This window comes from Biomphalaria glabrata, chromosome 16 (genome assembly GCF_947242115.1).
Source record: "Biomphalaria glabrata chromosome 16, xgBioGlab47.1, whole genome shotgun sequence".
In the NCBI taxonomy this organism is placed as follows: Eukaryota; Metazoa; Mollusca; class Gastropoda; family Planorbidae; genus Biomphalaria; species Biomphalaria glabrata.
Genome location: NC_074726.1, coordinates 20,983,235 through 21,009,800, shown reverse-complemented (window position 1 = coordinate 21,009,800; position 26,566 = coordinate 20,983,235). Strand labels below are relative to the sequence as shown.

The window sequence follows — 26,566 nt, the reverse complement described above, 5'->3', positions numbered from 1 at the left end:
TGTACTTACCAGTTTCGTGATGGGGGCGGGGGGGGGGGAGGCGGTTCGCACCGGGTGGCCCCAGTGACGCCACTTATGCAGACAACTTGTCTTCAGAAATCTCTTCTAAATCTCACAGCGTCAAAGAAGATCTCGATGTGCCCAAGCACTACTTCGTGTGAGCACTACTTCGTGTGAGCACTACTTTTGACAGTGAGGAAACGAATCAAATCTAAATAATGTAATTAGTCACATTCACATTTAAATTTAACTCTCAGAAGTTAAGTCATGACTATGAAAAACTGGACACTCAGAAGTCAAGTCATGACTATGAAAAACTGGACATTCAGAAGTTAAGTCATGACTATGAAAAACTGGATATTTAGAAGTTGGTTTCTGAGACATCTCACTAACTAGTGTCACTGCTGGATCTCTCATTTTCTATGGAAACATTCTTGTGCTCTACTTCTTTTTCGGTGATGTGACCCGGGATACAAATGTAGGACATTTATTTGGTCCGCGACACAGGTGTAGGACATTTATTTGGTCCGCAACCTAGGTGTAGGACATTTATTTGGTCCGCGACACAGGTGTAGGACATTTATTTGGTCCGCAACCTAGGTGTAGGACATTTATTTGGTCCGCGACACAGGTGTAGGACATTTATTATTTATTTGGTCCGCGACACAGGTGTAGGACATTTATTTGGTACGCGACACAGGTGTAGGACATTTATTTGGTCCGCGACACAGGTGTATGACATTTATTTGGTCCGCAGAGCAAGTTGGGCACCACAAAGTGAACTTGCCTTTATTAAACAGATACTTACAGCTTTCAATTTCAAAGTTGAACAAGCAAAATGCCAGAGTATTAGCTATGGTCTGCATTAGCTACGGTCTATGCATTAGCTATGGTCTCTGCATTAGCTACGGTCTATGCATTAGCTATGGTCTCTGCATTAGCTATGATCTCTGCATTAGCTATGATCTCTGCATTAGCTACGGTCTCTGCATTAGCTATGATCTCTGCATTAGCTACGGTCTATGCATTAGCTATGGTCTCTGCATTAGCTATGATCTCTGCATTAGCTACGGTCTCTGCATTAGCTATGATCTCTGCATTAGCTATGGTCTCTGCATTAGCTATGATCTCTGCATTAGCTACGGTCTCTGCATTAGCTATGATCTCTGCATTAGCTATGGTCTCCGCATTAGCTACGGTCTATGCATTAGCTATGGTCTCTGCATTAGCTATGATCTCTGCATTAGCTACGGTCACTGCATTAGCTATGGTCTCTGCATTAGCTATGATCTCTTCATTAGCTATGATCTCTGCATTAGCTATGGTCTCTGCATTAGCTATGATCTCTGCATTAGCTATGATCTCTGCATTAGCTACGGTCTCTGCATTAGCTACGGTCTCTGCATTAGCTATGATCTCTGCATTAGCTACGGTCTCTGCATTAGCTACGGTCTCTGCATTAGCTATGATCTCTGCATTAGCTATGGTCTCTGCATTAGCTACGGTCTATGCATTAGCTATGGTCTCTGCATTAGCTATGGTCTCTGCGTTAGCTATGGTCTCTGCGTTAGCTATGGTCTCTGCGTTAGCTATGGTCTCTGATTTAGCTATGATCTCTGCATTAGCTATGATCTCTGCATTAGCTATGATCTCTGCATTAGCTATGATCACTTTCGCTCCTGTATTAAGAGAACTATTGTGTCAGAAAGGAATCACGTGTCGTGTATGTATGAAAGTTAGATTTGATCTGTTACATGTGTGTTCGTGTATTTATTCACACATTTCAGCGAAACACACACATACACACACACACACACATTTACATTTTAATTTTTAAAATCATCGAAATAAAAGTTTTAATATCTCTGAAAGAAATATTTCATTCACACCCGATTCCATAATGGACATGTTTGTTTGTTTGTAAAATGTTTGTTTGTAAAATGTCTGACATGTTTTGGATGTTCCTTCTGAGTTGACGATAATTTACTTCCTTGTCCAAACCTCCCGTAGAACGACGTGGGATGGGAGTGGGCAGGATTTGAACCCGGGACCATCGATAGGTCCGAACGATAGTCCAACGCGAAACCGCACGACCAGGCAGCCATTCCTCTTCGAAGGTATCATCAGCATCGACATGAGCAGAATGTGTACAGAACAAATAATGAAAAGATAGTCGGGAAGCAGAAGTAGTAAATTGTTGGTCTTCCAATTAGACATCTACAGTTCTACCAATAAACACTATAGTGTTAGCGAGCATTAAAGGTTTTATAAATACTAATCAGCTGATCAACAGCAGGTGTGGTCACAGTTGCCCTTCCTATGCAAATGTATTCGTTAACGAGGTACTAGAGCCGACACATCGTGTGCAGGCGGTCATATGACGTTGTCTTGTGTCCGGCTGTTGTACTGTCTAGCACGTTAGTTGGATCCTTGAAAGTCTGTCACGCAATGTCCTCGTTAAAAATGCAATAATAAAGAGATCTCACTGCAGCCCCTTTTGTGTGTATTTGGTTGTAATGCAGGTTCGATCCATCAGCGAACGTTTGTTTTTAAAAACTTTAATTATTTGTCACAAATAAATATGACTTTCTGTCTTGGTTGTGTCGTCTCCATTCTGTGATTTCTGGCTTTCTTACTTTGTTTGGAGTCTTACATTCTTTGAGTTTAAATTTACTTTTTTTTTAAGTCTTACATTCTTTGAGTTTAAATTTACTTTTTTTTTAAGTCTTACATTCTTTGAGTTTAAATTTACTTTTTTTTAAAGTCTTACATTCTTTGAGTTAATTTTTTGTTAAGTCGTACATTGTTTGAGTTTGTGTGAATTTACTTTTTTTTTTAATTCAAGTTTTACATTCTTTGAGTTTAAACTTACTTTTTTAAAATTTAAGTCTTTCATTCAACTTATGTTCTTTGATTTAAGTCTTAATTTTTTTGAGTTTAAATTTACTTTTTTTATTATTTAAGTCTTACATTCTTTGAGTTTAAACTTACTTTCTTTGATTTAAGTCTTACATTCTTTGAGTTTAAACTTACTTTCTTTGATTTAAGTCTTACATTCTTTGAGTTTAAACTTACTTTATTTGATTTAAGTCTTACATTCTTTGAGTTTAAACTTACTTTCTTTGATTTAAGTCTTACATTCTATGAGTTTAAACTTACTTTATTTGATTTAAGTCTTACATTCAATGAGTTTAAACTTACTTTATTTGATTTAAGTCTTACATTCTTTGAGTTTAAACTTACTTTCTTTGATTTAAGCCTTACATTCTTTGAGTTTAAACTTACCTTATTTGATTTAAGTCTTACATTCTATGAGTTTAAACTTACTTTATTTGATTTAAGTCTTACATTCAATGAGTTTAAACTTACTTTATTTGATTTAAGTCTTACATTCTTTGAGTTTAAACTTACTTTCTTTGATTTAAGTCTTACATTCTTTGAGTTTAAACTTACCTTATTTGATTTAAGTCTTACATTCAATGAGCTTAAACTTTACTTTATTTGATTTAAGTCTTACATTCTTTGAGTTTAAACTTACTTTCTTTATTTTGAGGCCCACATTCTCTGATTTGAGACTTAATTTTTTGTTTTGAGTCTAACAATCTTTGTTTTGAGTCTAACAATCTTTGTTTTGATGCTTATATCCTTTGTTTTGATGCTTATATCCTTTGTTTTGATGCTTACATTATTGGTTTTTATACTCACTTCCAAACTTACTGTTGATATGGTGCGCAAAGGTGCACGCGTTCAATATAATAAAGTATTATTTGGTACAACATCTTAAATGTTTTGTTAGTTTTCTCATTTCTCGTCATTAGAGTGGCTTTCCATTAGGGGTTCATTTCAGTCTTATTCCACATTAGTAATATTTGCGTTGCCTTTTCTATCTGACTTTTATTGTCGTATCTCTCATGTATCTATATCAGCTCCACTATCCATTTGAAACCTTACACGGTGACCATTTACTGTCATCCTTTTCGTTTTGCGTTTCTCTAAAGACATCAACCATTTATTTATCATCATGATTTTATCTATTGTGTCCGAATGCAGCCCTCTTTCATCGTCCGACATATCCTCTGACACCTGATGAATTTTCTTTTTGCACATCAAGGCAAAATGATGTCTCCCCTTTCACGCTAGGCACGTTTTACCCCATGCAGGGCACTTTTCCTTAATGTATTCGTGAATTCTTCCACAACACCTGCATTTACCTTTCTGAATGTTTGTTCTTGAAGGTGTTGATACTTTCTCAATGATTGGAGGGTCGGCTTGTATTTGTCTCAACTGTTTGTTGGCGGTCTCGTATGCTCTGCAAATATCTCTGCACCTTTCCAATGTGAGACTACTATCTTGTAGCAATTTCATTTTGAGGCATTCATGTCTAATACCAAGAACTACTCTGTCCCAGATCAAGCTATCTTCCAGGCGTTCAAAACTACACGTTTTTGCTAGTCTTCTCAGATTTGTTATGTACTTTTCAATGTCCTCATCTTCTTGCTGTTCACGAGTATTGAAAACGAAGCGCTCATAAATTTCATTCGTTTTTCCAATGCAAAAACTTTCAATTTTGTTCACTATTTCTTCCATCTTTCTTTCTTTTCCCTTCTCAATTTCAAGACCTTTATATATGTCCATCGTTTTTGTTCCTATAATTGTTAGAAAAGTGGCCACTCTGACCTCCTCTGATTCTTCCGACAATTTAATGGCTAACTCATAGTTTCGCCAGCTCCGGTGAAACTTTTGCCAATTAGCGGCCATGTTACCTTCTACCCACTAGCGGATCCAGAACTTTGGAGTGGGGGGGCGATTTTTTTCAAAACCCTAACCCTAACGCCCAGTAAACCCTAACCCTACGCATAAACGTGCATACAGCGCCCGCGCGCGCACACACACACACACGCACACACACACGCACACACACACGCACACACACACACATATATATATATATATATATATATATATATATATATATATATATATATATATATATATATATATAAATATGAGAATATAAGCGTTTTCTTGCTTTTTTCACTGCAGAAACGCATTCTCCTGACAAGTACAGCTCATTATTCATCAATGGAGTTCGGGGCGAAGCCCCGACGCCAAAAGCGTTTTCTTGCATTCTTCATTGCAGAAACGCATTCTCCTGACATCTACAACTCATTACCCATAAATGAAGTTCGGGGCGAAGCCCCGACGCCAAAAGCGTTTTCTTGCATTCTTCACTGCAGAAACGCATTCTCCTGACCTGAAGCTCATTATTCATACTATTAAAATACGACCTTTCGAATAATGTTGTACTTGAAAAATATTCTAATTTGAATTTATAGACCCATAATACATTGCAAATAAAACCGATTTGTTCCTTGAAAAGATAGGATACCCCACGTATTTAGATTTTTGCTTTGAGGATCGCCGCCGAAAAAAAACTTATTCGATAAATAGTATTCAAGAAAACTCTAGCATAAATTGTGAGTTTTAGTCCCAAATTTATTTAGCTACAAAAATATCAGATTGAGTAAAGGTTGGGAAAAGGCGACTATGAAAATGCTATTTGAGTTTAGAACTCATCTCAATCATGACTCTTATACTGAAAAATTTCGTTTGAATTCTAACTTTTCCAATGCAAAGTCTTTCTTAAAATACTTATGATAACTTCATGTGAAATTACAAAAACTCTGTCTGGAAATGGGAATGGCGGTAGAGTGAAAACGATTAATCCTCGCTCCTTTACTAATTTCTGCTAAAGATTGCATTTGGCATTTAAGAATAGGTATGGGGCGACTGGATATAAGAATTTAATTTATAGTATATATAAATTATATTAGTGACAGATTTTTTTAATTTTGTTATTTCTTAACTATAATACAAAAAGAAAAAGTATTGATTTGTCCGATGGGGGAAATGCGATAGCATGTATCGCCCTTCCCACCTGGTACAACCCTTTTTCATTTAAATTTTCTAATGATACAATTTGAGATTAGATTGTGGTACGACATATTTACAATGGGTCACATATCAATACGTAGTTTATATTATATAGATATTCAACTAATTTTATTCACAAACTATAATTCACCACAAAAATAGGACCGCCCCCCCAGCACTCAGAGGGCTAGAGTGGGGAGGGCAGTACATGCAATCGCCCCCACCCCCCTCACCCCACCGAATCGGCCAAAATACCAGAAAGGGAGCGACATAATATAAAATTTTTATATTAATTCAACTAATTTTGTTCATAAACTATGATTTCTCAATAAAAACGGACCGCCCCCCCCCACTCAAAGGGTTTAGGTGGGAAGGGCAGAAGAGGTATTCGTCCCCTCCCCCCACCAATCGGCAAACAGGGAACGACATAATATAAAGATCGGTTAAAATATCAATAACAAGTTACAAGGATATAAATATTTAATTGATTTTGTTAGCAGGCTGTGATTTCTACCAATAAATTGGATCGGCCCCCCCCACTCGAAAGTTAAGGGGGGGGGGCGGGATTGATACCATCGCCCCCTCCCGACCCCACCAAATCGGCCAACATACTAGAGGGGGGGGGGCGAAATAATCTAAAAATAGGTTGAAGTATAAATAATTAGTATATATTTTTAACATAAGTAATAAATTCGTATACAAATTGTGTGAATCCTATACTAAAGTTCGTACGCCCCCCCCCCTTTGGGGGGGAGGGGGGGGGTTCGGCCGAGTGGGGGGGGGGGCGATCGCCCCTTTGTTTTCAGGCTTACTTCCAAACTTACTTTCTTTGTTTTGAGGCTTACTTCCAAACTTACTTTCTTTGTTTTGATGCTTACTTCCAAACTTACTTTCTTTGTTTTGATGCTTACTTCCAAACTTACTTTCTTTGTTTTGATGCTTACTTCCAAACTTACTTTCTTTGTTTTGAGGCTTACTTCCAAACTTACTTTCTTTGTTTTGAGGCTTACTTCCAAACTTACTTTCTTTGTTTTGAGGCTTACTTCCAAACTTACTTTCTTTGTTTTGAGGCTTACTTCCAAACTTACTTTCTTTGTTTTGATGCTTACTTCCAAACTTACTTTCTTTGTTTTGAGGCTTACTTCCAAACTTACTTTCTTTGTTTTGATGCTTACTTCCAAACTTACTTTCTTTGTTTTGAGGCTTACTTCCAAACTTACTTTCTTTGTTTTGAGGCTTACTTCCAAACTTACTTTCTTTGTTTTGAGGCTTACTTCCAAACTTACTTTCTTTGTTTTGATGCTTACTTCCAAACTTACTTTCTTTGTTTTGAGGCTTACTTCCAAACTTACTTTCTTTGTTTTGATGCTTACTTCCAAACTTACTTTCTTTGTTTTGAGGCTTACTTCCAAACTTACTTTCTTTGTTTTGAGGCTTACTTCCAAACTTACTTTCTTTGTTTTGATGCTTACTTCCAAACTTACTTTCTTTGTTTTGAGGCTTACTTCCAAACTTACTTTCTTTGTTTTGAGGCTTACTTCCAAACTTACTTTCTTTGTTTTGATGCTTACTTCCAAACTTACTTTCTTTGTTTTGAGGCTTACTTCCAAACTTACTTTCTTTGTTTTGAGGCTTACTTCCAAACTTACTTTCTTTGTTTTGAGGCTTACTTCCAAACTTACTTTCTTTGTTTTGAGGCTTACTTCCAAACTTACTTTCTTTGTTTTGAGGCTTACTTCCAAACTTACTTTCTTTGTTTTGAGGCTTACTTCCAAACTTACTTTCTTTGTTTTGATGCTTACTTCCAAACTTACTTTCTTTGTTTTGATGCTTACTTCCAAACTTACTTTCTTTGTTTTGAGGCTTACTTCCAAACTTACTTTCTTTGTTTTGAGGCTTACTTCCAAACTTACTTTCTTTGTTTTGAGGCTTACTTCCAAACTTACTTTCTTTGTTTTGAGGCTTACTTCCAAACTTACTTTCTTTGTTTTGAGGCTTACTTCCAAACTTACTTTCTTTGTTTTGAGGCTTACTTCCAAACTTACTTTCTTTGTTTTGAGGCTTACTTCCAAACTTACTTTCTTTGTTTTGAGGCTTACTTCCAAACTTACTTTCTTTGTTTTGAGGCTTACTTCCAAACTTACTTTCTTTGTTTTGATGCTTACTTCCAAACTTACTTTCTTTGTTTTGATGCTTACTTCCAAACTTACTTTCTTTGTTTTGAGGCTTACTTCCAAACTTACTTTCTTTGTTTTGAGGCTTACTTCCAAACTTACTTTCTTTGTTTTGAGGCTTACTTCCAAACTTACTTTCTTTGTTTTGAGGCTTACTTCCAAACTTACTTTCTTTGTTTTGAGGCTTACTTCCAAACTTACTTTCTTTGTTTTGAGGCTTACTTCCAAACTTACTTTCTTTGTTTTGATGCTTACATCTTTATTTTTTGTTTCATTTCTTTATTTTGGGGCTAAATTTGAACATTTTTTTGTTCCTTTTGGTTATGTAGTTCTACTAGTAACTTGTGTTGGGATACTTTAGTTGGCTCTTAAGTTCCAGATTTGGTTAAAGCATAAGGCACGTGACATTATGTCATGACACACTTAATCAACACAACCAGTGGCGTAGCTAGGGTGGGGGAGGAAGGGGGGGGGGAGAATTTGAGAATCCCCCACGGGCCCCCACTAGAGGGGCCCCCAAATGAATGTTTTTTTACATCAAATATTAAGTATTACGCAACATGCAAGGGCCCCCAAAGAGGTCAAGCCCCCAAATGATGGAAAATTCCTAGCTACGTCCCTGAACACAACACACGTAATGAACACAACACATGTAATGAACACAATACCATGAACACAACACTTATAAATAATAAACACAAGTGTAAAAGAATGAGGACACATATTCGTGCGTTTAACTTCAAAACCCAGAAACGAGAAAGACGCCTTTACAATCTCGCACAGGTCTCGTGCTCGCTAATGAATATTCATGAGGCATGTATTTGTGTGTTAGTTTTGGACATCATTAGTTAAACATGACTTTATTGATCTGAAGATGTTACCACTTTGTCATCGACACACGTTCTCCTATTGATCCGCCTCAGGCAAGAATGTTTCCCTTGTTTCAAGACTCCTACATATGATCCACTGGTCTAGAGCAGTGATGCCCAAAATACGGCCCGTGGGCCATATCCGGCCCGCCGTTAAGTCGACACAAAGTGTAGAAATTTTCCCCTCCTTCCCCTCCCCAAAAAGATCGAACAATGTTTCTTGACCTACTTTTTTCTCTGATGGATTGGTTCCATGCCATTTCAAATGTATGAGACGGGAGACCCGAAGAAACTCCACGTGGACTCTGAAGTTAGAATCTACCAGGACAAGTGAACGGAACTTTACGTTTTTGTGGAGCATGCTAATAATATACTTATTTTTGTAAATTGTGGCTGTTTAAAAAAAAAATTTCATCTAAATGGATATGACGTCACCGAATATGACGTCATTCTTGGTTTGAGCTGCGAATAGAAGATTGTTAAACTACGCCTAGATATAGGTGGATCGATATGTACCAAAAAGATAAACTCCTGGATAGCTCCTGGAAATGTAGGAGGCCGCGGGAATCCTGTTATAAGTTATAATGGTTTAATTTCATATTGTACACCTAGAGTCTGTGTAAAGCTCTTTGAATGGTGTAATTGTTTTTTGTATTATGTTGATACCTCTTCTGGTATTAAAGTGTTCGTTGAATATTAATTATATATCTCTCTTCATGCCAAATTTATTGTACTGCGTTTTGTCGAGTATGTCTACTCTAATAGGCACAGCACAACAAATACTAAAATTAATCAATCAAGTCTCCACATAGCAAACAATATTTTAATTATGATAAATAACCAGTTCACAATAAATTGGCAACTTCAGCCATCAATCAATTGAATAAATCACATGGAATACTTCACAGAAATCATTCCTAATCCACTGAAAAATATCAACTACACAATTAGTAAAAGCTTTCTTATCTAGAGACATAACACGTCTATCTTCTACAATACTCATGGCGTCGACTAACTTCTGACCATGTGGTCAACTCTCAAAACGAGATTTTTTACCCACAATGCAACTGTGGCCCCTTGATTCTCCCGTGGTTCATCATACTCTCCATAAACAAACATCTTCTTTTTTGAAGTAACGTCTGTATTATATAAGATAAGATAAGATAAGATAAGTGTATCCCGTGCTTCACAACCAATACATGTCACTGGCTGTCAAAACTGAGATGTGACATACGCTCCTTCCTTCCCCTAGAAAAAGATTTTGAAAAATCTAAGAAACTGATAATATAGTCGAAGTTCCTTTTTTTTCATAGACATCCGACGGTGTTCAGTCAATTGAAAATTTTGAAACGTTATGTAATAGCCTTCATTTACAATTTGTTGAAGAGTCTATAAGACTAAACAAAACAACTTAAGGGGGGAGTAATTGAGAAAACTTGTTGTGAATTCATATTTTTCGTTGTTATCTCTCTTTCCTTGAGTCACCTCCCGTGGCGGGAACAAAATCGATTGGGGTATAGCGCTAAGGATGAAGGGTGGATTTCAATTAATAAAAGATGTGTCATATAAGCGACACATACGCCGGCTCTCACACGCGCTCATTTACATACACGTAAGCTCACGCACACGAGAACATAAGCTCCAGCTGTTGGTCAGGTTTTTAACGGGCCTAATGAGACACGGGCTACTGCCTCACCACACGTATTAATACATCGTTAGCTGAAAGTGTTTTTGTTTTGGTTCACTGGTATGCTCCATTCCAAGGTGCTATTATTTAGTAGGAGACAATTGATATACAAAGCTATACTTTTACTTGACTGTATAAATATAACTCATTTTTACATTTTGATTCATGCTTGGAGTATCAGCATCGTAGTTCGATCCGATGTTTAGTTGTCGATTAGACTGCAATTCAACTTAAAATATTACCTTTTAACCAGCTTTACATGTTTTCTTTTTTCTTTTACTTTTTCTTTGATTCTTATTTTAGTTACAGTTTCTATTCCGTTTTTCTTTTAAATATCAGTTTCAGTTAGGTCAAGAAACTTCAAATTTACAATCACAAAATGCAACGAAACAATTCAAAAGAACAGAATCTTGTTAATCGTGATTTTAACAATGGACAACTTTTTAAAAGCCATATTGTTCTAGTTTCCATTAAATAGGCTTTTTTTTTTGTTTCGTATCCATCGTTCCGATTGTTTTCGACTTAATGTTCGTTACAGTTAATTAAATAAATGGAGGCGCAGTGGCTGAGCGGTAAAGCGTTTGTTTCGAACCGGTAGTCCTGGATTTGAATCCTGGTGAAGACTGGATTTTTTATTTCGGGATCTTTGGGCACCTCTGGGTCCACCCAGCTTTTAATGAGTACCTGGCATTAGTTTGGAAAAGTAAAGGCGGTTGGTCGTTGTGCTGGCCACACCCTCGATAACCGTGAGCCACAGAAACCTTTACATCATCTGCCCTATTGACCACAAGATCTGAAAGGGGAACTTTACTTTTTAATTACATAAATGAATTTTTTTTGGTAATTGTTATTTTTAATTTCCATAACGACAACTAAGATAGATCCTTGTGCCCGTCAGTAACAAAACAAAAAATGTAAACAGAATGTGGATGTGTGCGTGCCTATTTGTGTGTGTGTGGGGGGGAGTGATTTCTTGTTATGGTACATGTAGCCGAGGGGGTTAGCGCCCATCTGCCAATCCGATGGTCGAGAGTTTAAGTCCTGGTAACGCTATATAGAATATGATTTGGGCTCAGATGGATCTGTTGAAAGCTAATTGGTTGTCTGCTCTTAGCCGTACAATAAACTGTTAGCGCAAAATGAAAACAACAGAATATTAAACATAACTGGATTCAATGCCAAACTTCACTATTCTTTAGCGACGGTGTCATGTGACCAGACCAACGGCCAACCTCTTTTTCTTTCCCATAATGCATGTCATGATAACTCAGTTGAATATTGATACAATGTTTGTCCAGACTTGAAGCGCTCTGCCAGCTCAGACTGCCCACTAAAGCATTTTATTTTTATCTTTTTAATGTATTGGTATCTTTCATTAAGTAAGTTGCGGTCGAACCGGGCTTCTTATAGATCTACCCATGTGTGACGATATATGTTTGGAGAGCCAGATTTAACAATGTCTTAATGTTATGAAATAGAGTTGATCAGACAATGTATCCATGTTATTCTAATTATTTGTCATGTACTTTATATTAGACTTTTTCTGAATTCTCAAACAATTTCGTTATGTCGGAAATACTTCTTTAAAGAGATACAAAGCTTTTATTCTGAAACTAGGAATCATTTTAATAATATACATACTACTTAAAAGTACAATACAATTCAATGGACCTCATTCACCAATCGTAAACTAACAACATTTAGCCACGTGATAATATTGATAAAACAACAAAAAAAAAACGTGTCACGTGACAGCCTTAGCTTATTACGTAATTTGTATAGAAGAGATAGAGAATCACGTGGCTAAATGGTGTTTGTTTACGATTGGTGAATAGGTCCATTTAAATTCTTTTACTCTAGTCGCTCTCCCGAAACTCAGAATGTAAGTCTTTAAGTACCGGTACTACATTTTGCCCTATCTAGCATCGTCCAAACACTTCTTAGAGCTTACGGAAATACCGTCCTCGTTTTTAATCAACATTGTCATTACTTGTCAACAACATGCAACAATGACCTTGCGCTGCAAATATGCATCTAAAAATAAACTTAATGGAATAGCTGCTTTATGCTACGTGAATCCTTGCAACGCCACAGGTTGACCGCATGTAACAGGGAAATGCAAATATAACAAAAAGCTTGTTGACTAAAAAAAACTCACGCCATTCTCTTTGACAATGTACAACCTCGCTTAGAAAAGGAAAAAGGAAATGCTTTTTGTTTCATATCCAATAATGTTTTTACAAGTCTCCCCGTATTCTTTCAGGAATGTAAAAGTTAAACACGAAGCTTGTGTGTAGCTCTCAGTGGAACGTTTCAGGCCTTTTTCCCACACAATCTTAATTACAAAACAAATATCAGAGTGGAATTAATATAGCTCATAGAATAATAGCTCTATTTATACATCGTTAATGTGTGGTCGAAAAATATCGTGACGCTAAAAAAAAAGTTTAAAGGTAGATAATCGCGTTTTCTTTTTCGAATAACTGATTTGCCCGACTTATCTACCTTTAATTTTTTTTTTTTTTGCTTGTTATATTTATCTGGTAACTTGTCCGACTAAGAGATCTAAGTGCCGAAATAGTTTGTAGAAAATCATTGCCAAAAAATAATGAATTAATATTTCTTAGATTCTAAAGCTGTTATCTTTGTAAAAAACTCAGTACAGTGTAGTGACTATATTGATTTTTATTGAAATATAGGACATACGGTTTAGTGGAGACAATATTAAATTACAGGATGCTCTGTGAAGATTTTTACATCCGATTTGTATACTTCACGTTGCTTAGGTAGAAATATGCAAAAAAAAAAGAAAGGAAAAAGGGCTTTCTATATAACATGATGGTTCCTCGCTCTAACTCTGCCCGTCTTCAAACCCTGTCCGTCTTCAAACTCTGCCCGTCTTCAAACCCTGTCCGTCTTCAAGCCCTGTCCGTCTTCAAACCCTGTCCGTCTTCAAACCCTGCCCGTCTTCAAACCCTGTCCGTCTTCAAACTCTGCCCGTCTTCAAACCCTGCCCGTTTTCAAGCCCTGCCCGTCTTCAAACCCTGTCCGTCTTCAAACCCTGCCCGTCTTCAAACCCTGTCCGTCTTCAAACCCTGCCCGTCTTCAAACCCTGCCCGTCTTCAAACCCTGCCCGTCTTCAAGCCCTGCCCGTCTTTAAACCCTTCCCGTCTTCAAACCCTGTCCGTCTTCAAACCCTGCCCGTCTTCAAACCCTGTCCGTCTTCAAACCCTGCCCGTCTTCAAACCCTGCCCGTCTTCAAACCCTGCCCGTCTTCAAGCCCTGCCCGTCTTTAAACCCTGCCCGTCTTCAAACCCTGCCCGTCTTCAAGCCCTGCCCGTCTTCAAACCCTGCCCGTCTTCAAGCCCTGCCCGTCTTCAAACCCTGCCCGTCTTCAAACCCTGCTCGTCTTCAAGCCCCGCCCGTCTTCAAGCCCTGCCCGTCTTCAAACCCTGCCCGTCTTCAAACCCTGCCCGTCTTCAAACCTTGTCCGTCTTCAAGCCCTGCCCGTCTTCAAAAACTGCTCGTCTTCAAGCCCTGCCCGTCTTCAAACCCTGCCCGTCTTCAAAACCTGCCCGTCTTCAAACCCTGCTCGTCTTCAAACCCTGCCCGTCTTCAAGCCCTGCCCGTCTTCAAACCCTGCCCGTCTTCAAACCCTGCCCGTCTTCAAACCCTGCCCGTCTTCAAACCCTGCCCGTCTTCAAGCCCTGCCCGTCTTTAAACCCTGCCCGTCTTCAAACCCTGTCCGTCTTCAAGCCCTGCCCGTCTTCAAACCCTGCCCGTCTTCAAGCCCTGCCCGTCTTCAAACCCTGCCCGTCTTCAAACCCTGCTCGTCTTCAAGCCCCGCCCGTCTTCAAGCCCTGCCCGTCTTCAAACCCTGCCCGTCTTCAAACCCTGCCCGTCTTCAAACCCTGTCCGTCTTCAAACCCTGCTCGTCTTCAAACCCTGTCCGTCTTCAAACCCTGCTCGTCTTCAAACCCTGTCCGTCTTCAAACCCTGCTCGTCTTCAAACCCTGCCCGTCTTCAAACCCTGCTCGTCTTCAAACCCTGCCCGTCTTCAAACCCTGCTTGCTATGTTGAAAAAGATTAGGACTAGGACGCAAACCTATCTGAGAACAAACAAAACACGTAGTTTGGAAGGCAACGAAAGTAAATTTTAATGGGTCGGGGGGGGGGCTGGGCAGGAACGGAGTTGCCTTATACTTATATACATGGCCATACTATATGTCATAACTTTCTGCGTCAATGTTATATGTTTAATTTAATTAGTAATAAGAGTAATTTTTACATATAATAATGTTGCTCCATTTATGTGTATATATATGCTTCTTTAATTTGGCGATATAGTTATGTGTAATTATTTTGATTGCCCATTTAAAATAACAAATTATGAATTTAATTACATGATGCGTGTGTGTGTGTTTGTGTGTACTTACAACGAGAATGATGGTATATCTAGGTATTCACTAAACACAAATACAGTTTAGAATTCACTATTTCAGTTTACAGAACTGCTCTGTGTCACAACATTGATTGGAGCAAGGAATAATATATTTAAGCACCTTGCTAATGGTGGAAACCTGTCAACACTGCGTCATAGTAGACAATACGCTGACAGTATAGGGTTCCAATCATGGCCAGAAAAGTTCTTTAAATCTTGCTACCTTGTGGACTGACATTGGCATTGTATATATATATATATATATATATATATATATATATATATATATATATATATATATATATATATATATATATATATATATATATATATATATATATATATATATTATATTAAATTTCTTGGGTCATTATTTGTAATTGATATAATGCTTGTTTTTTTATGCATTTAATTTAAACTATCATCTTAACCAAACTCAATTAGGGTGATGTCTTTAACCATGACTATATGTATGTACGTTTACCTACTACCTACTAACTGAGAGTCCTATTAAAAAATACAACGTTTTACAGATTGGTTCTCTCGGTACGCTGTGGAGGTCCAAAGGAAAGAACTGGCTCGTCAATGCTAATGATCAGAGTGATTTCCCTTGGGCCTCGTCCGTTCACTTAAGTTATGTCCGTTAGTTTCTTGGTCAGTGTGCGACTAGCACAACCACTAGCCACGAGATTAGATTTGTGTGGGCAGGCATGAACAGTTACAGCAGTGACCACACAGGTCTTGGTACTAAAGACAAATGTATATTTGATGACAGTGTCTAGAAAACGTGTCTCTTTAGTCCGCCGTCTCCTTTAAAGGAAGAAAGTAATAATAATAGTAATGATAATGATAATAATAATAATGGTAATGATTTCAATAATGATCAAGATTATAATGCTAATGATGGTGATGATGATGCTGACGACTAAGATTATAATGATAATGATTATGATAATGATAATGATAAAGATGATGATAATGATTATAATAATGATGAGGATAATTATGATGGAATTAGTATGAATCCCAAAAAAATCGTTTCTAATAATAATTCAACAACGGCCAATAACACCAATCATATTCTAAATGTATTAATACCGTACATGGAATTCAGTCAATCAACAGACGCAAGCGGACGGGTAGCACGGAGGCTATGGACCATTTTCACAAGGATTCTTGTTTTATTGCTATTTCATTGAATCTATTGTTGGTGTCATGTTCCATAAAGGGATATATAAATATGTCAAATATAAAACGTTTGCTAATTGCTTCCCTTTTATTCATGTATTATATAACCCCATAGAACCATTCTTCTTTACATAATGTTTAGTCGCTTCCGCAGTATCTAATTCAGATACACCAAACGGAGGTAACCCTCAAGGTAATCCAATAACACCGGCGAAAGGCGAACAATTAATAGAAGCTACTCGACGCTGAACAAGAAGTTTAATAGAACCGTCGAATGTCAGCTAACTCTATATGTTCATAAAAGGCTTCCTATCTCTAAGGCGTCCTGGAAGTAGTCTGTTGACATCGGCTGATATTTGGCTCTGCTTAAAATCCTATTCTTGTTTTTTCTAGTCACATCATTGTCTTTAAGTCAAAACTTCCCCTATTTCAGAAACAAATAATTAATTCCTAACCGCGCCATAAGAATCTATATCATTACAACTTAGAATTAACTAGTATGTTATAACCGTATAAGTTTTACTCCGCCTCTGCCATTTCCGGCCGGATTGTCAGGTGTGCAACGATTTGATTGAGTTTAAACCAAATACACATTTAATACACAATTTAAAACATCATTCAGAACTCTGGTTATTAATTAAAGATGTTCGATTCTTGCCTTGTAAACTGTAACGGTGGTTCGTCCAATGAGCTCTACAGAATCTATAACGTTACAGTATGAGATTATGGATCTATTGACTTGAATGGCCTAGAGGTGAAAGTCTTAGAAGTACCATTGAATTATCAGGTGGAAGCCTGGCTTCCAGGACGAAGCAGTGTGTATAGGGGAGAGAAATGGAGGGGGGAGGGCGCAGACAATAGAATCTTAATGCCAAGGTTGAATCTAGGGCGGCTAAAGGATGAGGTTTCCGGGGTAATAGAGTCGACAGGCTTAATGCATGAAAGGTGAGGTGGAAATGGTGTGAGAATGATAGAAGGTGAGAAAGGTGTATGAAAACAAGAGAGAGAGAGGGAGAGAGAGAGAGAGAAAGAAATGAGAGACGCTTGCTTCTTGGCGTCGGTCTGTAAATGACAGGTAAAATATACGCTGGACATGACATTCAATACTCCCGACATTATCCCGGAGTAGCCAGAAGCATTGAAAAACAACATTGAATTGGAATCGTGTTTGGAATATTATATTGCTTCGTGTTCTGACTGAGATATTTGAAATATTTATTAGTGATATCCACTGGCTAGATGTTAGCTGGCTGTAGCGCTTTCATAGGGAGAGTTTGTGCGAGTATTCTAGTCCCATGACAACCTTGCTTAGAAAAGGAAATTTCTTGATAGTGCTGGTTTATTTCAAGTGTTTTTCTTATAGTTTGTATCTATTTAATTATCGGATATGTGAACTTCGGAAACTAATTAATAAAGCTTGCTTTCTGAGTTACTTGAGTTTATCAAGTTTAAAATTTAACAATATTTGTTATTTTTATGTAACAACACCTGAACATTAGTTTTTCATTAACAACAAAACTTTAAAAAGAATCATATCGTTCAATGTAGATGTATAGTTAGGATTTTATTTAGGTCCTCCAAATGACAATGATAGATTTTAAAAGTAATTCTAAAGCAATGAAATAATTCTTAACATCCTTAACGTCAAAATCTTAATTAATTTTATAAAATTTTAAGTTAGTTATGATGTTCAGCTGTAGCCTCCTGGTTAGAAAACAAATAGGTTTATGCCAGTTAGTAACATATTACTTGTTTTCTTGCCAAGTCTAGTAACTGGTTTTAAAAAGATGGATTACGTCCACTATTTGGAGGTGAGGCCGTCACCTGGCACCCTCGATGCACCACTGAATTAGCCCATTAATTTAATAAGCAGCAGTTCCGCTATGTCTTATTTCTTTGTGTTAAGTCTATAGCATCAATGTTCAGTGTCTGTTACACTTGATGGTAACCAAATTTTGCATAATAATTTCATTGTGAGCACATAAATCAGATCGTTACAATCCTTTGGCGCCAACACAATAGGAACACAATATGAACACAATATGAACAATACTTAGCGATTCAATACCTTTGTTTTGTGTGTGACGGTGTGTGCATCCTATATGACAACATAACTCGTACAAATAGCTGAGTTCTCTGAGTGTACGGCTCTGCACATTCCGTGTCGCCATTGCTGCTGGTACCATGACAAGCAGGCAGATTTCCAAGACGTCATCGAGATCTCAAGATGTCGACGAAGTACGTACAGTTTCGTTTTTCTTAAATTGCTCTCTGTAATGCAACTCTGTGTGTTTAAAAACACATTGCGAATTTAGGGTCCTTGATATTAAAAAAAACACAAATTAAAAAAAAAATACATCTCTGTAGAATTTGTTACAAGATTGAAACTTCATGTTTAGCTGTTTTCATTACATTGTGTTTGCCATGAATCTTTATTGAAGCAATTGTTAAAGCAAAACTTTTTCTTAAGAAAAAAAAACAAGCAAAATATAATTTATTTTTTTTTAAATACAAAGCTTATCTAAAGGAAAGAACTCCGCACTTACTACTACATCTCTCAATAATCTAGAAGTTATTTCTCTTATTCGATATCAAAGAAAAAAATATTAATTACCAATACGTAAATGACTAATAGGTTTATTTTTTAATTGATTAGTATTTTGTAATGTACAATAAATAAATGTTTAAAGTTTCAGCCTGATCCGATAAAGGGTGTGAGGAAACAATGTGTTCAGTTATCTAAGGGGACAAAACCCTACATATTTATATCTATGAATAGTGAACGATTAACAAAATGATTATTTACCAGATATTAATTGACTTATTGGCTCATTTTTTTATTGATTCGTGTCTTGTCTATGCCAATGAATAGTTGTACAAAGTTTTTACTTGATCCAAGAATGGTGTGAGAGAAATAACTTGTACAAACTTGTTTTTTATTACCAGACAGACAAATAACTTGTACAAACTTTTTTTTATTACCAGACAGACAAAAAACTTGTACAAACTCTTTTTTTATTACCAGACAGACAAATAACTTGTACAAACTTTTTTTTATTACCAGACAGACAAATAACTTGTACAAACTTTTGTTTATTACCAGACAGACAAATAACTTGTACAAACTTTTGTTTATTACCAGACAGACAAACGGACAGGCAGAGTGAGTTGATGTAAGCTTTTTAAAAAGATCCCATTAGTTTGGATGTGATACGAACAGAGCGCTGTCATAAAAGTCAAGTACTTTCCAGTGTCGCATTAGGACATCTATCTGATCATCCTAATGGTGTAGAACAATACTAACCGCTCTGCGTAACCCATAACATGAGTTCGTGTTGGCCCTGTGTTTGGAGTTGACAGTGGCTTGTTGTGTCTGTGGCGACAGCAGACATTGGACATTCAACAGCATGGGAAGAATGTTGAAGTAACAAGTGCAAATGTTGTTTTGCTTTGTGTGTGTGTTTGCGTGAAAAAAAAACACATTTATTTTAAATTATACTTCTGGAATAACTCAGGTTTTGTAAGAAAATTAGGGGAAGGGGTGATACCTAAGACAGAAAAGATTTTCACATTGGTTAGTATTGGCTTTCACATTGGTTAGTATTGGCTTTCATATTGGTTAGTATTGGCTTTCACATTGGTTAGTATTGGCTTTCACATTGGTTAGTATTGGCTTTCATATTGGTTAGTATTGGCTTTCACATTGGTTAGTATTGGCTTTCACATTGGTTAGTATTGGCTTTCATATTGGTTAGTATTGGCTTTCACATTGGTTAGTATTGGCTTTCACATTGGTTAGTATTGGCTTTCACATTGGTTAGTATTGGCTTTCACATTGGTTAGTATTGGCTTTCACGTTGGTTAGTATTGTTTTCACGTTGGTTAGTATTGGCTTTCACGTTGGTTAGTATTGGCTTTCACGTTGGTTGGTATTGGCTTTCACATTGGTTGGTATTGGCTTTCACATTGGTTAGTATTGGCTTTCACATTGGTTAGTATTGGCTTTCACATTGGTTAGTATTGGCTTTCACATTGGTTAGTATTGGCTTTCACATTGGTTAGTATTGGCTTTCACATTGGTTAGTATTGGCTTTCACATTGGTTGGTATTGGCTATTAGGAACCGTGGTTGCTAAGTGGTAGTGTCCTTGGCGTCCGAACCTAGGGGTCAAATTTTTTAATTTCGTTGAAGCCTGGGATTTTGTATTCGGCATATTTAAGACGTCCCTCAAAGTAAAGGCGGTTAGTCGTTGTGCTGGCTATATAACTCCCTAGCATACCTTTTGAACTACATAGCTTATATACTTCCTACACTTAATACAGCACACAATCATTATCTACTTTTTGTGCTCTGCCTATTGCCCATTGTTAATGAAAGGCACATTCGATTCCTACACAGAACGCAATTTGTTATTCAGATATTTCAGAGTTACCTTCCCTTACACAGAGCATGCTTGAACTTATTAGTCTGAGACTCTACCTTTCTCAGAGACTATCACTTTCTCAAAGACTATCACTTTCTCAGAGACTATCACTTTCTCAAAGACTATCACTTTCTCAGAGACTATCACTTTCTCAAAGACTATCACTTTCTCAGAGACTATCACTTTCTAAAAGACTATCACTTTCTCAAAGACTATCACTTTCTAAAAGACTATCACTTTCTTAAAGACTATCACTTTCTAAAAGACTATCACTTTCTCAGAGACTATCACTTTCTAAAAGACTATCACTTTCTAAAAGACTATCACTTTCTAAAAGACTATCACTTTCTAAAAGACTATCACTTTCTCAGAGACTATCACTTTCTCAAAGACTATCACTTTCTAAAAGACTATCACTTTCTAAAAGACTATCACTTTCTAAAAGACTATCACTTTCTCAGAGACTATCACTTTCTCAAAGACTATCACTTTCTAAAAGACTATCACTTTCTAAAAGACTATCACTTTCTAAAAGACTATCACTTTCTAAAAGACTATCACTTTCTCAGAGACTATCACTTTCTCAGAGACTATCACTTTCTAAAAGACTATCACTTTCTAAAAGACTATCACTTTCTCAGAGACTATCACTTTCTCAAAGACTATCACTTTCTAAAAGACTATCACTTTCTCAGAGACTATCACTTTCTCAAAGACTATCACTTTCTAAAAGACTATCACATTCTAAAAGACTATCACTTTCTAAAAGACTATCACTTTCTCAAAGACTATCACTTTCTAAAAGACTATCACTTTCTAAAAGACTATCACTTTCTAAAAGACTATCACTTTCTAAAAGACTATCACTTTCTAAAAGACTATCACTTTCTCAGAGACTATCACTTTCTCAGAGACTATCACTTTCTCAGAGACTATCACTTTCTAAGAGACTATCACTTTGTCAAAGTTATCACTTTCTCAAGGACTATCACTTTCTCTGAGACTATCACTTTCTCACAGACTATCACTTTTTTACAGACTATCACTTTCTCAAAGACTATCAGTTTCTTAAAGACTATCACTTTCTCAGAGACTATTACTTAATCTAAGACTATCACTTTCTACTTTGACTTCTGATAAGGTCATCTATAATAAATAGTTTTTTTTTCTAGAAAACAAATGCATTGTGTTGCCCAAAATTCATTTTGTGACTTGGCCCTACATGACTTGGCCCTACATGACTTGGCCCTACATGACTTGGCCCTGCATGACTTGGCCCTGCATGACTTGGCCCTACATCACTTGGCCCTACATGACTTGGCCCAACATGACTTGGCCCAACATGACTTGGCCCTCACATCACTTGGCCCTACATCACTTGACCCTACATCACTTGGCCCTACATCACTTGGCCCTACATGACTTGGCCCTACATGACTTGGCCCTTAATCACTTGACCCTACATCACTTGGCCCTACATCACTTGGCCCTACATGACTTGGCCCTTCATATCCAGTCATCAAACTACCATACATGCCTGGCTACCAACAATGACTCGAATGACTTATGCAGTGACCCTTGAACTCCTTTCTACTCCACGTCCAGCATACTAAGTAGCCATTCAATCACTGGGGAACCCTCGGTCTCTGAGATGTGCTCAGACACAACTGGCCTCTATCATGAAGAATTGTGCCAATAATTGATCTCAGGAAATCAAATTTCAAATGACTCTTAAAGCACGCAGGTCTGTGCCGAAGTGGAAATATTAAAAAGTCGATAAAACGCGAAGGAGTAAAAAGAATAAGAGAACACAGCTTCATTTAATTATCATTTCGCATATTTTGAACTACGCTATAACGAGAATATGGTACTTTTGTGAACATCTTTTATAGGCTGCATTCGAGTGCATTGTTATGAGTATTGATTTTGCCATTTATCTGCCATTCTCGTAGCTGGTAATGTCTCGCTATATTCTTTAATGATAACTTTTGGACGTATTTATCTCCAATGCTTCCCACCAGACAGTGGCGTAGCTAGGGTGGGGGGAGGAGGGGGAGAATTTGAAAATCCCCCCGGGCCTCCACTTGAGGGGGGCCCCCAAACGAGTGTTTATTTACATTAAAATTAAATATTACACAAAATGCAGGGGCCCTCAAAGTGGTCAAGCCCCCGGGCCCCCAAACGATTGAAACTTCCTAGCTACGCCACTGCCACTAGACCCAGTTGTAATCTACAGAATATCAGACGATTTCTCTCATGTGTACCTTTTTGAAGCTGGTTTACAGTTATTCGATTTTTTTCTCTTTTCTTTTAATTATGTTTTGTTTTTAATAATCTAGGAAGTAATCCAAATTTAGATTATATTTCGGGTTACATGCCCAGAATCTATGAACCTAAGGAGAGTTGTGTTGATTACAATGGTTTTAAATTGATCTTCGCAAGTAAGCTGATTCTGTCCATTGTATTGAATACGGAAGAATCGAAGCTCTAAGTATTTCATAAAGCAAATATTTTCTACATAGGTTATATCAACTCTGTCTGTCTGTCTGTCTGTCTGGTAAAAGTATGTACACGCTATTTCTTCCAACCCATTCTCGTATCATTTGAAACTTTCCACAATTATTCATTGGCATAGACAAGACAGGAATGAGCAAAAAAAAATTGTCAATTAATTACTGGTAATTATATTTTGTTTGATACAAGACAAGGGAAGTTAATCATTCAGTATTTACAAATACAGCTAATAATGTAGGGTTCGGACTCATCAACCTGGGTGGTCACGGATCTCTAAAACGGCTCTAACGATTTTTCTATAAATTTGAATATTGATTTATATCGAGAGTTTCTAGCGTGTTGGTCACACTGGAGAACTGTACACTGACCATTATAAATATTCAAATTATAAAATAGAAATCAGTTTCAATTTAGCTAGAGAACTAAAAAATAGTTATCCTGAACAAACTCTATGCTTTCGGCTATTTCCGCATTTAGGGCCTATTCATTCCAGAGTTTAATAAATTAATGTTCACGAACCTTTTGCGCATCGTCACCTAGATCTGAAGACCTAGCATTATAGAATATTATAAAGTGTATTAGATGTATACATTCACTTAACCAGGGTTCTTTCTCGGTTAGTGGTGGGGGGGGGGGAATGGGAAGGGGTAAAAATGTTTCATTTTCTTTTAAATCTAATTTTGATAATTTATTAAGAGAAAAATAATCTGTCTATCAGGACATTTTGTTTTTTTTTAAATCAAGTATTTATTGTTTTTCTTGTTTGAATGCAGACCTATTAATTTAGTTTTTACGGAATCCATCAAATCTCTAAACCAATGAACCAATCACGAGTCAAGTTTTGAGAGCACGTGGTCTCAACTTAATCTAACGGCTAAAGTTTTCTACCCTCATAAACTTAAAACGTGCCTTGATTGATGAACTCAAACGAGAACAGATCGTGAGTGGCAATAGATTTCGTTCTACGAAGAGAAAGCAAAAAAAAAATAAATAAATAAATAAATAATAATAATAAACCTAGAAATGTGTTTAAAACTCAAATCAAAACAGATGTTATGCCGGTGAATTATTACTTCCTGCCTAATTCTTCAGGAGCAGAGGCGTAGTGAGCAAAACGTGCGCACGGTACTTTATTGGCGCCCCCACCCATCACATAGAAATATAGGCTTATAATTAAAAAGTATTTAATAATAATATAATACAAATAATTTTAGAATGTATGACTTAATCAAAATATCTACAATAATTTTATTTTTTTGACTTCTCCCTGAGTGTGGCGCCCCGCTGAGGGTTGCGCTCGGGGCATCATGCTCCCTTTGCCCCCTCACCTCATTACACCTCTGGTCAGGAGGGCGGTGGGCGTTGAACCCAGGATCATCGTCATACCTCACTACCGCAACCATCCATGGTTCCGTGCCAAGTGTATTGACCTTCCCTGCCTGCAGGATTTGAAACTGACTAGAAAAGTTTTCGTGTGTGTACGTTTGACATTCAGCTGTTTGAACTAACACTGAGCCATGGGAACAAAAGCTATGAGGGTAGCGGGTGGCAGTACAATAGCTAGGTAGCAAGTTTATACTGAGTTTGAGTGTTTAGAAGCATGAGATTTTTCATAGGAAGTTAAACTATCTAACATCAGTAATGTTAAAAATGGGTCTTTTCATTGGACAGCTAAACTCTCTACCCTCAGTATTGTTAAACATTCGGCTTTTCAGTGGACAGCTAAACTCTCTACCCTCAGTAATGTTAAGCATTCGACCTTTCATTGGACAGCTCTACCCTCAATAATGTTAAACCTTGCACTTTTCATTGGACAGCTAAACTCTCTACATTACAGCCCTCAAGCCTTATTCACACTTATTTGAACATACAACTCTCCATAACTTACAAATTCTACCATTGTTTAAGTCGCTATCTAGGATATAATATCATTCAATATTCCGAATGTGAGATTGGAATCTGTAAAAACGCTTTAAAAACAAGTTAATCCCTAATTACTTCACCAAGTATTGAACCACATTCTAGACAAGCAAATACAAGAGGACTCAGTAAAAATAAATGTACCACATGTGATGAGCTTATAGACGAATATAATTATTACCGTACTTCATTTATCATTCTTACTGTTATTACAAAAGTTATCGTTCCTACATCAGCCACCGTTCCATCAAATATTACTCAAGGTATTGTCATGTAGGTTATAGTTCCTACTAAATGAGTCATTGTTCTTGCTAATACTACTTCAGTTACTTTTTGTTAGTACATAACGTTCTTCTTGTGAACTAGCCAGGTATGTGTATTGTTTTAGTCATTCGGAGGCGCGATGGCTGAGCGATAAAGCACTTAGCTTCCGAACCGGGGAGTCCCGGGTTCGATTCCTTGTGAAGACTTAAATTTTTAATTTCGGGATGCTTAGGGCGCCTCTGAGTCCTCCCAACTCTAAGGGGTACCTGACATTTGTTAGGGAAAAGTAAAGGCGATTGGTCGTTGTTCTGATCACATGACACTCTCGTTAACCCTGGGCCACAGAAACAGATGACCTTGACATCATCTGCCCCACAGATCGTAAGGTCTGAAAATGAAAATGTACTTCTTCATTCGGTGTATTCATGAAAACGAGAGACGAAGTATTTCGTTTATTGCTTTTTTTTTAAATGCCTGTTTTAATAGAGAACCATCCAAATATTCTCTGCCCTCTCCGATAGAACAGACTAAGCCGCAGCGGTTCTCAACCTTTTAAGCTCGCGACCACTTTTTTTTCAATCCCCAACTCTTCCGCGACCCCCATCAACACATAAACACACACAAACAGCAATAGAACAATCCATATTTTCGATGGTCTTAGGCGACCCCTGGCAAACCGTCAATCGCCCCCCCAAGGGGTCACGACCGACAGGTTGAGAACCCCTGGACTAAGGCGAGTTAATCGTTCCTAACAGTTTTCCGTGGCCCCCTTTTTCTCCCCCCACGCCACCGCAGCATACAATTGTTTTATAAAACACATGTTTCTGTATTTACATGCTGGGACGCGAGTACATTTGTTGCTAGCTTGCTACACCGTTACACATAACACACATCGATTCCCTCTGTGCAACTTGCTCTCGCAGCTTTCTTTATTTACCATATAAATATGGGCACGCACTGAAAAGAGATGCCATTGATTGACATTTCTCATGGCTAATGCTTTGTGTAGACTGTGCACTAGATTTACACTCGGGGAGTCTGCTCCGGGAACTCATTCATTGCTCAGTAATGTTTTAGTTTTTATCAGTTGCTGGAAGGGCGGGTCGGTGTTGGGATGAAGCTTATTTCCCCCCCCCCCCCATCTCTTTTTTT

At 37.4% G+C, this 26,566-nt stretch overlaps 1 protein-coding gene across 7 annotated transcripts in view; it reads left to right on the top strand.

Moving 5' to 3' along the window:
• LOC106078874 (dipeptidyl peptidase 4-like) overlaps positions 1-26,566 on the top strand; it is a 172,797-nt gene that overhangs the window by 77,920 nt on the left and 68,311 nt on the right. The window contains exon 1 of one of the 7 annotated variants that reach the window (XM_056013700.1): positions 18,200-18,531. The exons of the other annotated variants lie outside the window; for them this stretch is intronic. Within the exon in view, the coding sequence (XP_055869675.1) occupies positions 18,478-18,531 (54 nt within the window). The 5' untranslated portion in view covers positions 18,200-18,477. Of the gene's footprint in view, positions 1-18,199; positions 18,532-26,566 lie in introns of those variants that run through there. 7 annotated transcript variants of the gene reach the window in all.